The sequence below is a fragment of the Panthera tigris genome, chromosome B4 (assembly GCF_018350195.1).
Source record: "Panthera tigris isolate Pti1 chromosome B4, P.tigris_Pti1_mat1.1, whole genome shotgun sequence".
Taxonomy (NCBI): Eukaryota; Metazoa; Chordata; class Mammalia; order Carnivora; family Felidae; genus Panthera; species Panthera tigris.
The window spans coordinates 120,646,047-120,662,655 of NC_056666.1; the positions used below are offsets into that span (position 1 = coordinate 120,646,047).

At 38.7% G+C, this 16,609-nt stretch overlaps 1 protein-coding gene across 2 annotated transcripts in view; it reads left to right on the forward strand.

The window, feature by feature from the left end:
* Positions 1–16,609, forward strand: part of UTP20 (UTP20 small subunit processome component) — a 108,620-nt gene that overhangs the window by 43,901 nt on the left and 48,110 nt on the right. For both annotated transcript variants that reach the window (XM_042993011.1, XM_007085664.3), the window contains exons 23-27: positions 4,108–4,198; positions 4,811–4,896; positions 5,458–5,583; positions 9,370–9,536; positions 11,665–11,873. In XM_042993011.1, coding sequence (XP_042848945.1) covers positions 4,108–4,198; positions 4,811–4,896; positions 5,458–5,583; positions 9,370–9,536; positions 11,665–11,873 — 679 coding nt within the window. The remainder of the gene's footprint in view (positions 1–4,107; positions 4,199–4,810; positions 4,897–5,457; positions 5,584–9,369; positions 9,537–11,664; positions 11,874–16,609) is intronic.

The window sequence follows — 16,609 nt, forward strand, 5'->3', positions numbered from 1 at the left end:
CCTTCACTCTCATGGCACCAGGGTGTTATTTGGTGTGCTAGGGGAACACGTAATGGAACATCTCTTATGAATCTGTCAGCACTTTTGCCTTTTGACTTGTCCCTACCACTTACCCCCATTACATTCTCTTTCCTGTCATCTGGGGTGTTCACTTACGTAAATTGTTAAGAAACCTCAGAAAAAGTAGAAGTGATCAGGCTTTCAGAAGTTACTGCAGTCTTCCTTGAAGACTGTCTGCATTGAGGCTGCAAGGATCCAGTGTATTGGTGCTACCGTGTTATTTTAGCACTTTATAAACCTCAAACTGATCTGCCTATTTGTTCAGTCTTCCCACGAGCCTTTTATTGGTTCATTCAGCAGCTGTTCTGAGTGCATTTTGTTAAGTGTTGGGCTTCAGAGCTACACAGGAAGCACAGTCTAATGTCTGGTCAAATTTTTTTATAGAAGTATTTTTAAAGGAGTTTTAGGGCAGGACAAATCCAAAAACAACAATGACAAAAACTGAGTTCTAGGATCATAGTGAAAAATGACTTAATTCTATCACAAAGAGAGGATTGTTACAAAGGAGAGGGCCCCACTGAAGCTGAAAGATGAAAGAAAGCCTGCTGGGCAGCTAGGGCAGGGAAGGACTTGGCAGCTAATGGAAATAGTGTGAGAGCGCCTGGGTGGCTCAGTCAGTTAAGTGTCTGACTCTTGATTTCGACTCACATCATGATCTCACCTGAGTTGGTGAGTTCGAGCCCTGCATCTGGCTCTTTGCTGACAGCGCAGAGCCTGCTTGGGATTCCCTCCCTCTCTCTCTGTCTCTCTCTGTCTCTCTCTGTCTCTCTCTCTCTCTCTCTCTCCCTCCCTCCCTCCCTCCCTCCCTCCCTCTCTCCCTCTCTCCCTCTCTCCCCCTCTCCCCCCCTCTCTTTTTGCCCCTCCTCCCCTGTGTTCTCTCTCTCTCTCTCTCTCTCTCTCTCTCTCTCTCTCTCAAAATGAATGAATGAATGAATGAGATAGTGTATAAAGCATAGGGGCAAGAAAAGAGTGTGGCCATGCTTCCGGAAACTAGTTCCTTTTGTTTCTACCTTCTCATAACTCTGAGCGTTCTGTCCCCTACTACTTTCTCCAAGACCAAGATTGCTGTTTTCTTCTTCGTATCCTCAGCACACAGCTAGCAAAAGATTAGTCCTCGTATTTCTTTGTTGAATAAATGAATAAGCTACTTACTTATCCAGTCATACCTCTTTCTTTCTTACCTCTGGACCTTTGCTGTGTCCTCCCCTCTTTCTGCTGTGCCCTTGCCTCACACCTGCCAACTGAAATTCTACTCATGCTTCCAGAAACTGTTCTGTGCTACTTCTTTATGGAAGCTTGTCCTATCTTTTAAACTGAAAGTTCTCTTAACTCAGCTTCAGACTCAGAACAGCCATTTCATGCCTCTATCATGGTGCTTCTCCTTGCCTTGGATATTAATGAATTTTTTATAGATCTGCCATATAAGTCAGAATGTCTTTTAAGGATAAGGTTCACGTCTTAATTTTTCTGTCCCCTGTAGCCAAACTTAGAATATTGCTAACATACACCAGTTAAAATGTGAGGAGGGATGCCTGGGTGGTTAGGTCAGTTAAGCATCTGACTTTTGATTTCAGTTCAAGTCTTGATGTCAGTGTTGTGAGTTCAAGCCCCTCACTGGGCTCCACGCTGGGTGTGGAGCCAACTTAAAAACAAAAAAAAAAAAGGAAAAGAAAGTTGGAGTAAATTGGTACTCACATTCCTGTGTCATCTCAATAAATGCATAGTCCTGAGTTTGTAATCCTTCATGGAACATGGTCCTTGCTAGCAAGTATTTGTTGAGAACATACAAATTGGTTCCTGTTTTCTTTGGCTCTTTAAGGCCACATGGAGCATAAAAAAATAATACATGTGGGGGGAAGGAGTAGATATTTTCAAAGAAAATTTTAAAAGTTTATTTGTAAAACTGTAAGTAAGGGCTCAGTGATAAGTATATATGGACATTGTATCAGACTTCTCTAGAGAAGCAGACCAACAGAATGAAGGGGTGTGTGTGTGTGTGTGTGTGTGTGTGTGTGTGTGTGTGTAAAGATTTATTTTAACGAATTGGCTCATGAGATTATGGGAGCCAGCAGGTCCAGAATTTGTAGGGCAAGATGGCAAGCTAGAAACTTAGGCAAGATTTGGTGCTGTAGTCTTGAGCACAAAATTCATAGACTGGGATTTCTATGTCACAATTTTATGGCAGAATTCCTTCTCTGAGAAATATCTGTTTTTGCTCTTAAGGCCTCATTGAATGAGTCCGATCCACATTATTGAGGGTAGTCTCCTTTATTTAAAGCCAACCGATTTTGTCAACATCTACAAAATACTTGCAACACCTAGATTAGTGTTTCATTATATAACTGACTGCTGTAATTTAGACAGGTGGACACATAAGACTAACCATCACAGGTATGGAAGCTAAATGTAAGCACGAGTGCTACCCTTATCCCCATTTCTCCATAATATGTAAAGAGGTCCTAACTTCAAGATTACTTTCTCTGTTAATAGAGTCCCGTAGGACTTTTACAGTTTTGCATTCTTTTGCCCAGGAGCAGAGGAGGAGCACTGTTTACTAAACTCTTAGGAGCAGAGTCCCCACAAGTTTGGTTCAATCCTTGCAGGAAATCCAGGAGGTGGTGTCTTTGCCTGGATGAGAAAACTGAGACTCTGAAACATTAAGTCGCTTTCCCCAAAGTCAGCATCACCTGTGCAGCATGGTTTCTATCTCTCTTCACTTCTCCCTGCTTTTAGTCTTGAAATAGGCAGATAAAACCTCTTAAAATCGTAACATTTGTTCATTCAGGTTTTTTTTTTTTTTTTAAGCCCTATACAGCTTATAAATTATACACAGAGGGAAAACAGTTTGTTTCCCAAGTACTATTGTAAAGCCTCATTGGGTCACCTGGGTGGCTCAGTCGGTTGAATGTCCAACTTCGACTCAGGTCATGATCTCACTGTTCCCAAGTTGGAGCCCCACGTTGGGCTCTGTGCTGACAGCTCAGAGCCTGGCGCCTGCTTCAGAATCTGTGTCTCCCTCTCTGTCTCTGCCCCTCCTGCTCTTGTGCTCTGACTCTGTCTCTCTCTCAAACAAACATTAAGAAAAAAAAAATTTTTTAAGCCTCATGAAGCCTATGGATTAGGAAGTTGAGCGAGTCACTGAGCTCTCTTCTCAGCCTCTTTTATTGGATATAGTGGATGATCTAAGTGGCTTGGAGGCAGTCCCATATCCATATTTAACTTTTGACCACAGAATATTGTTCTTTCTTACTCCTTCTTGGTAACCAAGAGTCATGGTTACCCCTGCCCCTCCCCCATTCATGCTCTGTCTCTCTCTGTCTCAAAAATGAATAAACATTAAAAAAAAAATTTAAAAAAAAAAAAAGGGGGCGCCTGGGTGGCTCAGTCGGCTGAGCGTCCGACTTCACCTCAGGTCACGATCTCACGGTTCGTGAGTTCGAGCCCCGAGTCAGGCTCTGGGCTGATGGCTCAGAGCCTGGAGCCTGCTTCCGATTCTGTGTCTCCCTCTCTCTCTGCCCCTCCCCCATTCATGCTCTGTCTCTCTTTGTCTCAAAAATGAATAAACATTAAAAAAAATTTTTAAAAAAAAGAGTCATGGTTACCCAAACATGGACCTCTGTTTCCTGACATCAGTGTTCATGTTATATGAAAGTGAGGAAGATTATATTTTACCACCTTCTTGTCTACTGCATCGAAACTAGACAAGGAATCATTTCAGAAATTACCTGTGTTCAACTTGGCAATGTATTGCTGTTTGATTACTTCCCATGTTTGGTTAATTTAAACCATTCGAAGCACATCCTGAATGATTTTCTGGGGGAGAGAGCCTAGATTTCAAAGGAAGGCCTGCGTGAGATTGAGAATTTCTGTAGAATAATTTCCTAAATGCAAATAATTAAAACTTGTTTGTGAGTTAACAGTGAAACCATAGTTAAGGTGTTTGGCATAGTTGTCAGAGAGACTAAAATTGGTGGGCACTATCATCTTAAGAAAATCTCTGTTCTTTAATTCTGTGTTGCCTGTGGTTTTTGTTTTTTGTGTTTTTAGGCAGTTAATTGCTCATTTGCAAGTTTTCTCAAAGTTTTCAAATCCACGAGCCTTGTATCTAGAATCCAAATTATATGACCTGTATCTTCAGGTAAGTAAAATAAATTATTGCCACTATAATTCTTTGTGAAATTTTCTCTTGTCATTTACTTTATCAGAATAACTTTTAGGTTTTTAATAATTGTTAATAAATAGGGCCTATGTCTGCCTTTCCAGTACAATGTTTTAAAAGTTAATAATTATTTTCTGTATCTTGAGAAACAGTTTTAGACAGTACTGATTTTGTTGGTATTAAAGACATCTTGGGTAACATTGGTCAGCTGTATTAACAATGGGTTTGTGCCAAAAGAAGCTAGCTACTTTTCCTTTTACATAAATTGGTCTTACGGAGTGCTGGAATTTCAGGATCTGTTAGATTGAGTGAAAGCTGATAGTTGGAATAAGAATCTGTTGCAGTCACAATATATGACCTTCAGTTACAGAAAATATTGTAGACGAAATTTAATGCCAGAAGCTGAGTAAGCATTGGTTGTCATTCTAGGCCATAAGGGGAAACAAAATTTCCTTTTTTCATTTGGATGTTTCTTAACGGGGGACTTACATGATTTTAGCAGAATTTATCTTCATTCTGCCCATAACTCACATATAACTTCCCATGGTATATGTGACTTCATTAATTTATTCTATAAAATATCATTCTTAGCTGTTGCTACATCAGGATCAAATGGTGCAGAAAATAACCCTGGATTGTATAATGACATATAAGCATCCACATATCCTCCCTTACAGGTAAGTTACTTGAAGCTAAAGAAATGCTGTTTCTTTGGCTGATTTTTATCTTTCTACCTGAGAGCCTTTCTAAAATAATTTTCTGAAGGCCTAGGAAATTTCCCTCTTTTCTACCATAATCATAATGCTATTTTCAAGTAATAAATGAAAACTGAAAGTATATTTGTGTGTTGAGTGATTCTTCATCAGTAATAAGGTAGGAAAGAGAATATTAATTGATAAGTGTTGAGAAGGTTATATCATGTTGCTTCAGTAACGCCAAAATCTTGGTGATTACACAGGGAATCATAATGATCACTCTCTGTAAGAACTAAGGAAAGCTTTTGTATGAATCTCTTTTAAACAGCTGAGTTATTGACTGTTACTTCCTTATAGTCACTTTTACCTTTTAAAATTTGAAAGCCTGTCATTTTGTGAAAATTTTCCTTTATGGATATCAACCACAATATGGGTATTCTTAATACCTGTTTCAGTTTTTTGGATTACTGTACTATATATTGCATTTTTTAAAGGTACGATTGATTATTAAATGATGATTTGTGCTGTATTCTATTTTTAAAGGGAAAACTTAAAAAGATTGCTTGAAGACCGAAGCTTTAAGGAAGAGATAGTGCATTTTAGCATTTCTGAAGATAATGCAGTAGTGAAAACAGCCCACCGAGCAGATCTGTTTCCCATTCTGATGAGGTATTTATACTGTTTACAACTGATTTTTTTTTTAAGTTGATCACAAAAACAGTTGTGAATGGAGTATTATGATTCTTTCATTTATAATCATATGATTATTCCTTCAGTTATAATTTTTTCAATTATAATGGAATATTTCACTTTTTATTTTATTTTGATTTTTTTTTTTTTAATTGGACCTTTTGGAGAAGTCAAATTGTTATAGAAACTTACTTGAAAATGATTTGTCCCTGGGGCATCTGGGTGGCTCAGTTACTTAAGAGTCCCAATTCTTGGTCTCGGCTCAGATCGTGATCTCACAGTTTGTGAGTTCAGGCCCCACGATAGGCTCACACAGTGGTGGTGTGGAGCCTGCTTGGGATTCCCCCCCACCCCTCTCTGTCCTTCCCCTGCTTGCATTCTCTCTCTCAAAATAAATAAATAAACTTTAAGATAAGATATAAAATAAACTTTGTCCCTAACATAAAGAAAGATCTTGCCGTGGAGTTATTTTAATAATAATGTTAAAATTAAATCCAGTATTCCTCTAAATTTTATTGAGAAATAGTAAAAATAATTCATTCATTTGGTATGTAACTAATTATGATTATAAAAGCTATTGATTTTTGGTGTTGATAATGTAACCATCCACAGTACAGACCTTTGTTATATTCATTTTAATAGTTTTCATTGGATTTTCTTGGTTGAAAAAGTAATCGTTAATAACAGTCATTAAATTATTAGTCTGCTGTTTAAAAAAAACTCTTTAAGGTTCCATTTTACTCGAAATAAAGTAGAAGGTCCTCACTCCTCCTTCGAGGGCCTGGTATGACCTCCCTGCAGCCTGCCTGTCCAGCCACATGGTTTCCATTCACTGCCCCCCTCAGAGCCCACTTCCAAGTCTGTGGACCTGCTCATCTCTGTGCTCACAACACAAGTTGGCTAGCTCTTCTTCTTCACTCAGTCTTCTCTCCGATGTCATGTTGTCAGGATGCCTTCCTCGACCACTTTGTGTAAAATCGCACCGTCCTCTAATCACCCTTTAGTCCCCTGCCTCGCTTTATTTTTCCTCATAATTGTCCAGCATATCCTCTTTCTTATCACTTGTCTCCCCTGACAGAAGGTACTCCACGGCCTGTAGTAAATGTTAGTCTAATTAATTTTGTCTTTTATGGTAAAAACAAACAAGCCTTATTTTTTCTGTTTTTTAAATTTACGTATCACCTACACAGAGTAGAAGAATGAACTGTGGTGGTAGTGTTTGTGGTTATCCTTGTCTTGCTGCCGTATTTAACAGTAATGCTGCTAGAGCAGCCCTTCTTGAAGTGTAGTCTGCCCCTTCTTGGCAGGGGCTGTCGCTGAGATGCTCTCAGGCGGTCTGTGAGGTTAAGACTTTTTTCATAGTACTACTAAGACATTACTTTTTCCCAGCATGTCGATATTTGTGCTGACGAGGCAGAAGCAACAGTGGGTAAAACTTCTGGTGCCCCACGACTAATCAGGACAGTGCCTCCAAACTGTACCAGTCATTCTTCATTACCACACACCTGGAATTAAAAAAAAAAAAAAAAAAATCCTGGTCATTAATGTTCTTGGTGAATCTTAAACCTTGAGTACTCGTCTTTTTATTGTCTTGTATGACAAAGTGGGAAATGTGCATAAAGCACTTCTGCTGAATACTGGTTGTCTCATCGAATGGCCTATTTTCCAAATTACCGATGCGTGTTACAGAATCATTGGTGGGTAAAGATCCATTCAAAGTGCAAGATAGACAGATGGAGATTAAGGTAACAGATCACAGAGTTTATGAATATGTTTCAGATTGCACATTGCAACTAGCCTTTAAGAAACTACCGCTTGTTGGGGCGCCTGGGTGGCTCAGTTGGTTAAGTGTCCGACTTCAGCTTGGGTCATGATCTTACGGTTTGTGAGTTCGAGCCCCGCGTCGGGCTCTGGGCCGACGGCTCAGAGCCTGGAGCCTGCTTCGGATTCTGTGCCTCCCTCTCTCTGCCCCTCCCCTGCTCATTCTCTCTCTCTCTCTCTCTCTCTCTCTCTCTCTCAAAGAATAAATAAACATTAAAAAGAAAATTAAAAAAATAGAAAAAATGGAAAGTACCACTTGTTGAAGTTTGGTGTAGTATCAAAGTGCAATATCCACAGTTATCACAAAAGAATTATCTGAAAGTTTACAAAATATGTTTCCTTTCCCCACCTGCATATCTGTTTAAAGTCTGGATTTTCTTCAACTACAATACATTGCAATTGATTGAATGCAGAAATCGATAGGAAAATCCAGTTATCTTCTAATAAGCAAGATAGTAAAGAAATGTGAAAATAAGTAAAAAAAAACATACCTCTAGACTCACTAAGTTTTGGTGGGGAGAGATTTGGAAAATAAAATTATTTTTTATTAAAAATATTATTTATGGTAACCCATTTTAATTTCTACTATGATAAATATCAATAGATAAGACTCATACAAAAACTCTTTGGGGACCTCAAAAATGTTTAAGAGTATAAAGCACCCCAATCTAATAGGTTTTGCTAGTGATTCTGTCTTGCATTTCTGGGATACTTCTTATTTAGCTTTAATATTGTTTTAATGCATTACTGGATACTGTAATTAGAAATGAGTATTATGAGGCGCCTGGGTGGCTCAGTCGGTTGAGCGTTCGACTTCTGCTCAGGTCATGATATCACAGCTTGTGAGTTTGAGCCCCTCATCAGGCTATGTGCTAACAGCTCAGAGCCTAGAGCCTGGAGCCTGCTTCGGATTCTGTGTCTCTTGCTCTCTGCCCCTCCCTCACTTGTGCGTGTGCACATGTGTTCTCTCTCTCTCTCTCTCTCAAAAATAAACACTAAAATTTTTTTTAAAAAGAAATGGGTTTTATGTTTATAAGCAAGAGTGGTATATAATTTTATTTTTGTTCCTAGCCCAACTCAATATCTTAGTTACACCTCCTTCATAAATGAAAAAGGACTGTTCCTTCTTTCTCTCAGCTATGAAACTTTATAGCATAGCAATTAGTTTTCTTTGACAGTTTAAAAAATTCATCTGAAAAACTGTATAGGTTCCATGTTTACTCATGATTACTGTTCTATTCAGGTTTTCTTAAGTTCCTTTCACTTACTTATGTGTTTTGGCTTTTTCTTGCCCAGGAAATTCCCCATTTAATTGAAATCTTGCCAGTTTCCTTATTTTTTTTTTTTTAATTTTTTTTTCAACGTTTTTTATTTATTTTTGGGACAGAGAGAGACAGAGCATGAACAGGGGAGGGGCAGAGAGAGAGGGAGACACAGAATTGGAAACAGGCTCCAGGCTCCGAGCCATCAGCCCAGAGCCTGACGCGGGGCTCGAACTCACGGACCGCGAGATCGTGACCTGGCTGAAGTCGGACGCTTAACCGACTACGCCACCCAGGCGCCCCGTCAGTTTCCTTATTTTACTTAGAGTTGAATTCACTTATTTCCTTTTAATCTATATATTATTGTTTTCATTTTTTCTTGATTAGATATACCTTTGGCTTGCCTATTTTACTGCTTTTTTTCTTCGTATAAAGAACTACCTTTTGGCCTTTTATCTTTATTATTTCCTTCCTCCTGCTTCCTTCAGCCTTGTTTTTTGTTGTTCTTCTAAATTTTATATGTTAAATAACTAATTTCTGTTTTCATCTTTCCTTATTTTATAATATATCCTTTTAAGTCCGTTGACTTGCTGTTCTTGGCTTTTAGGAAAACAGAATGACTAGAATTATGTTTCAGGATTAATGTGCAAAGAAAATAATGTTCTCTTAATTAACTTTTTAGGATTTTGTATGGCCGAATGAAAAATAAGACTGGGAGTAAAACTCAGGGGAAATCTGCCTCAGGGACCCGCATGTCCATTGTTCTGAGATTCCTTGCTGGGACCAAACCGGAGGAGATTGAGACATTCTTGGACCTGCTATTTGAACCTGTGAAGCACTTCAAGAATGGTAGCTCTCAACTCCCTGTTACTCTGAATGTGTGTTGTCTGCTGTAGATTTCTGATGTCTCAGGCTAAGTCTCCTGTGCTCTTGGACATCTTTCTCATGGGACTGTTCCTCCCAATCTTGATGGTGGACTTTTGGCTGAAATGGAATTCATTTGAAATTTTGATTGAATTAAGCAAAGCTCACACTGATCCTGAGGGTCGTCAGCATCCATGTGTCAGTAAGCCCCTGATTAGAAAATGTGTATTTTTCAGGGGGGAGCCTGGCTGGCGCGGTCGGTGGAGCATGCGACTCTTGATCTCAGGGTTGTAAGTTCAAACCCCACGTTGGGTGTAGAGATTACTTAGAAAAAATAAGATCTTTAAATTAAAGGAAGGAAGGAAGGAAGGAAGGAAGGAAGGAAGGAAGGAAGGAAGGAAGGGAAGGAAGGAAGGAAGGAAGGAAGGAAGGAAGGAAGGAAGGAAGGAAGGAAGGAGAAAGATAATGTATTTTGATTGTTGTGCATTTAGGCCATTTGAAAAATGGTACTTACGCATACACAATGAATAGGTTTCTCCTTAGAAACTTAGAGCATGCTGATGAATTAATTTCAATTGTCTTGGTATTTAATCATTCACTAAGTCATTCATCTATTGAGTAATGATTAATTGAATACCTCCTGTACCCTGGACACTTTTCAATAATCTCTGCTCTCAACCTCACCGTCTAAGTGCAGTGAATGTAATAAGTATATAAAAATGAGTTGAAATGCTGTGTGGTCTGTTTTTTGGTGTGCAATGTTAGTAATTATTAGTAATAATAATAGCTAACATTGAGTGCATACTCCATGCCAGACATTATGGCAGATCCCTTTACATACAACTCAGTTGATCCTTAAAATAACCACATGAGGTATCATTACTTGACTGGTCCCATTTTACAAATGAGGAAACTGAGACTTAGAGAGTGTAGTATTTTGCTTATAGCCACTCAGGTAGAAAATGGTAGTTTTGTTTTTGTTTTTGTTTTTGTTTTTTTAAGTTTATTTATTTTGAGAGAGAGCGAGCATCCAAGCTGGGTAGGGGCAGAGAGAGGGAGAGAGAGAGAATCCCAAACAGGCTCCAAGGTAACAGCACAGAGCCTAGCATTGGGGCTCGATCTCACCAACTGTGAGGTGCATGACCTAAGCTGAAGTCAAGAGTTGGAAGCTCAACCACTGAACCACTCAGGTGCCCCAAAAATAGGAGAGAGAAAGAGAGAGATAAAGAGAGAGAAAGAAAGAAAGGGAGGGAAGAAGGAAGGAAGGGGGAGGGAAGGAGAAAATGATAGCTCTTTCTGACTGCAGAACCTTTGCTGTAGTCCCATAATTGCTTTGCTTTAGGCAAACATAGATATTTATTTATAGGGTAATGTGTTACATTAAGTTCTGTATTTTTCTATGATAATGGATTCAGCTGTTAAAATGTTTTCATTCAGTATATTGCCCTGCAAAAGAATAGAAAGGCTTTTGTTCAGTGAAACAGCCTCCATTGTAAGAGGGTAGCTATAAATGGTACTCTTACAGGTGTACCATTTAGGTGTATGAATTAGCAAGCCTGTGATTTCATGCCAGTTGGTTTGAAGTATAAAGCTCAAGCAGTAACAATTCAAGTCTTTTAAGTAAATTATGAAATCAATTTTGGTGCCTGTTTATAAAGAATTTTGTTTTATTTATTCACTAAGGACTACAAGAGGAAACATTTGATTCTCGGCATTTAAGAAACTTCTAATTAGTGGGACATTTTCTGTGAAACTGCTCAAATCAACATAGACAGTGAAAGCAGAGAGTGAGGAAAGTGTATGGAAAATTGCGAGGGGAATGAAGACATTGTAACTCGGGTTTTGAGGAATAGTCTAAGGATGAGAAGTGGGCTTAGAGACTTAGTTCTGGCACAAGTTTCTCTCTCTTTTATTCTGAGTTTCCTCATCTATAAAGTGATAATACTAAAATGTGCCATGCCTAGCTCATTGAATATTTGGTAAGAGAATCAGGAGAAAATATGTTAGGAAAGTACATTATCATCTACATGATCATACTGTATCATTGAGGGAAATTGAAGCTGTAATTGGAGAGTAACTAACATTTCCTTTTACTTGATATCTCTTGCACTAGGAGAATGCCATTCTGCAGTCATTCAGTCAGTAGAAGATTTGGATTTGTCGAAAGTTCTTCCTTTAGGTCGTCAGCATGGTATCTTAAATAGCCTTGAAATAGTATTGAAGAACATTAGTCATCTGATCAGTGCCTACTTACCAAAGATTTTGCAGATACTGTTGTGCATGACAGCAACAGTCTCACACATCCTTGACCAACGAGAAAAGGTGAGATTCACTGTAGATGTTTTTCTTCCTGGATGAATTATGTGGGTTTGAACTGTGTGGGTCCACTTGCAAGTGGGATTTTTTTTTCTAATAAATGTAGTGCAGTACTGTAAATGTACCTAATGATCTTCTTAATAACCTTTTCTCTAGCTGACTTTATTATAAAGTAATAATACAGAATTACAAAGTAGAATACATATACAAAGTATACGTTAATTGACTGTTTATGGTATTGGTAAAGCTTTCAATCAACAGTAAGCTATTAGTAAAGTTTTGGGGGAGTTACACATAGACTTGTGACTGCGCAAGGGATCAACACCCCTAACCCTTGCGTTATTCAAGGGTCAGCTGTATGTCACTTGTATATTTTAAAAAGAGGTTTAAAAACAGAGTGTGAATTAGTTCTATATACATCTGAAAAACTAAAGTCAGGGATAGTTGAGCTGATGTTTCTCACATTTTAATTTCAAGAGCCTAGAGGTATAGGACATCTTCCAACTCTCATTTGTCCAGAGTAGTTGGAGAATGAACAGAATACTGTTAGCATCATCCTTGTTATTTTGAGGTAAGAATTGCCGAGAGGTCTTTTATAAGTAAATGCTTGCCTACTAGGAGTACAATGTTTTGAATAAAGATCAGCAGCAAGACCATGTGGCTAGCTCAATGCCAGAGGCTTCACAAGGCAGTAAATATTTTCTGAATTGTATTAAAGACAATATATTTATGTTCTGTTGAAACAAGTATACGGGCATAAGTATACTTTCTGGGAAGTCAAGAGAAACCTATGTCTTTATGGACTGAAGGCTTCTTAGAGAAAATGAGACTTGAAGTGCAGATCTAGATTCCCATTTCTGTTGATTCTCCATTAATGGTAAACAGGCACAGTTTTAACTGGGTTAAAAATCTGTTTCATTCATTTGATTTATGGATATGCATGGTGAACTGTCTCTCAGATATGGTCATGATCACTGAAAATGGACAACCAAAATTTGATGCTGTTTTTTGGGCTATGTGTGGATACACATCTGCTTTAGTAATGAAATTCTCGATTGCCGAGCTCCAGGGATTTAGAACACACCTTATATTTTGTTAGGCATCATTTTGTTTTCTTTACTCTTTCATTCATTCCTTCCACAAATATTAATTGAGCCCCTTTTGGGTGACAGGCACCGTTCTGAGCACTGGAGATGGAACAGTGAACAAAGCAAACAAAACTTCCTGTCCATTCATTTTTTCAATAAATACTTATTTCACACCTACCTGCTATCTATCAGACATAATTCTAGGTGGGGAATGAGACAGGTAAGGACTCAGTGTCATGGGGAGAAAGAGAATAAATAAATAATTAGAATAATGTCGGTTGGTGGGGAGTCCCCAGAGGGAAATAAATGAGACCCTCTGCAGATCTGTGACTCATTCTCTGTGGAGCTCTCTCCTCCCCAGCACTCTGCCTGCAAATTCTTGCTGCCGTGCCTGGGCTCTGCCTTCTCACACTAAATCCTGGAACTCCAAGCAGGAAACCGGGAAATGTGTAGGACTCACTTCCTCTGTTGCCCCCCTCTCCCAGGGCTTACTGTCCTTTACTGCCTGCTGTCTAGTATCTGAAAAATCATCATTTCATATGTTCATATGAATGTTTCATATGTTCAGTTTTTTAGTTGCTTGAGAAGGAAGGCCAAACCTAGTCCTTGTTGATCCATCTTGAACAGATGCAGAAAAACTGCAAGCAGGCAGAGAACAGACCTCCGACTAACACACGGTTAGGAGTAGCTCAAGTTCCCAATAGCCAGGGCAGAAAGCTCATAATACCCGAGGCACCAGGAAGAGTCCTAGGCAGGGCCTTGCCTCGGTGTTGGAACTAGATTAACTCTGGAATAAAGGCTGTCCTGGCAACGCCTACCAAAGCTCACAAAGATCCAACTTCCCAAGTACATTAACTCCTTCTGAGAATAAAATGCAAAAGTTTTCAAATGATTTAAATGAAAATAAAATTCACAGTGTCTGACATCCAGTCAAGTTTTACCAGGCATGCCAAGAAGTAAGAAAATTTTATTCATAATAAGGAAAAAAACAGTCAATAGAAGCAGCACGAGCAATGGTACAGATGATAGAAATAGCCAAAAACTTAAAATAGCTGTTAGAAAGGAATACACTCCATATATTCACAAAAGTAGAGGAAAACATGAGCATGTTGAGTGAGGGACATGAGATGTGAAAATTTTTAAATAAAATGAGGGGATGTGATAGGAAGTGACAAACAGGGAGTGGATGGTGCTGCTTTTATTAAGGTGGTCAGTGTCTTCTCTAAGGAGGTGATAATTTGAACTCGTGTCTCCCCAGCTGTGGGAAGAACATTTCAGGCAGATAAAATGACCGGTAGTCCCTGAGGTAGAAGAGCCGTGGCACATTCTAAGAGACACAAGGGTAAGATGGCTAAAGCACAGGAGCGACAGGACTCATGTAAGGTAATGTTGAGAGCTAGGTAGGGCCTCTTGGGCTGTGAGCTGGATTTACTCCTAACTGTATTGGGAAACCTCGAAGAGGTTTGAAGCCAGGGAGTGATGAGGTCTGTTTGATGTGTTTAAAATCTCACTTTGATTGCTTTGTGGAAAAGAGGCTTGGGGTGGGGGGGGGGGGGCAACAGTGAAAGCTGAAAAGAGGTCTTGGAAAAATTCTTTCTCTGTGTTATTTGAGAGCATCAGAGCCATACGAAGACTTCTGTGTGAATTTTCATTTGTGCCTTATAGTGAGTGATAGTGACTTTATCTACACATGGATATATTAAATCGTGAAAGGTTAGAGGTTTTATAAACTCTGTATAAGTTCTCTGACTTCTTGGTTAACTTAGAAGCAGTTATTCAGTAATGCAGCCTTACTCTTGAGTCAACAGTTAGTAACTCCAAAGACCAATTATGCAATTTCATAGATCTTTAGTGAGGTGCTAAGCTTTTTGACCATTTGGAGCTTTTTTTTTAAGGTTCTTGGACAAGTTCAAAGAATTCCTTGAAGTGCTGTAATGAATTATTACACAGTAATACTGCTTAAGTGAGTTAAACTTCTACATTTGTGTATTTGAACTAAGTTACACATTTATTTATTTTTATTTTTAATTTTATTTGTGTGTGTGTGTCTTTTAGCTCCTTTAAAGCATTGACTGACACTGAAGTATATATCATGAGGGTTGTTGTGGTTTGATTTATTTTGGAATATTTGAACAATGTAGTAACTTTTAAATGTACATGAACTCAGTCATATTGACTGTTCCTCTTGGAACAAAAGTCTACAATTGCTCACTTTTAGGGCTTTTCTCAAGTTTACTAAATTATTGAGTAAATTGGGAAGCTGACACTGTAGAAACAAAGTGAGTGGAATGTGTAGATCCTACCCGATGTGGAGGGTGCCTGGTGGGAAGAGGGAAAAGGTGGGGGTGTCTGATTTGACATCATATTTGCTATGGTTAGTTTCTTATTTTCTCCAGGGGATCATGATACCATATTGTTTCAAATGTAGGTAATAGTTTTTATCTTTTAGCAAACATGATAGACCTCATATTGAAAATATTGCCCGCAGAACTGAAGCAAAGCAGAATGACCTGTAACTGTATCACCTTGTGCTTGCCTGTTATTTCCTGTCGTTGTAATTTGTATAAAGAGATAATTGGCCACAAGTAGATGGTAGAAACCTGGGAGGTATGTGAAATATGATGATTCCTCCAATTTGCATGGCGAAGTAATGACATTGTTGCTCCCATTCACTTGAATTTAAAATGTGTTGTTTTAGATTCAAATACTTCTTTTGATCAGAGTATCCAATTTTCATCACAAGTAACCCCCCATTACTTTTCTTCATAATATCATGGCCATAAAGCTTGATGAAATTCATTATATTAGGGTATTGTGTTGTCTTCACAAATTTCAGAGTGGTTTTCCTCACACCAGAGTGGCTAAAATGAGCAAATCAGGAAACTAGACACTGGTGAGGATGTGGAGAAACGGGAACCCTCTTGCACTGTTGGTGGGAATGCAAACTGGTGCAGCCGCTCTGGAAAACAGTGTGGAGTTTCCTCAAAAAATTAAAAATAGATCTACCCTATGACCCAGCAATACCACTGCTAGGAATTTACCCAAGGGATACAGGAGTGCTGATGCATAGGGGCATTTGTACCCAATGTTTATACCAGCGCTTTCAACAGTAGCCAAATCATGGAAAGAGTCTAAATGTCCATCAATTGAGAATGGATAAAGAGGATGTGGTTTATACATACAATGGAATACTACTTGGCAATGAAAAAGAATGAAATCATGCCATTTGCAGCAACGTGGATGGAACTGGAACGTATTATGCTAAGTGAAATAAGTCAGTCAGAGAAAGACAGGTATCATATGTTTTCACTCATGTAGATCTTGAGAAACTTAACAGAAGACCATGGTGGAAGGGAAGGGGAAAAAAATAGTTACAGAGAGGGAGGGAAGCAAACCATAAGAGACTCTTAAATACAGAGAACAAACTGAGGGTTGATGGAAGGTTGGGGAGAGGGGAAAATGAGTGATGGGCATTGAGGAGGGCACTTGTTGGGATGAGCACTGGGTGTTGTATGTAAGCCCATTTGACAGTAAATTATATTAAAAATTTTTTTCAGGGTGGTTTTTAGATTTTGACATAGATAATAAAGGTCCCTTGTAAAAATAAGTTGCCACTATATATCCAGGGCTCACAGTATGTTAATGAAACGGAAA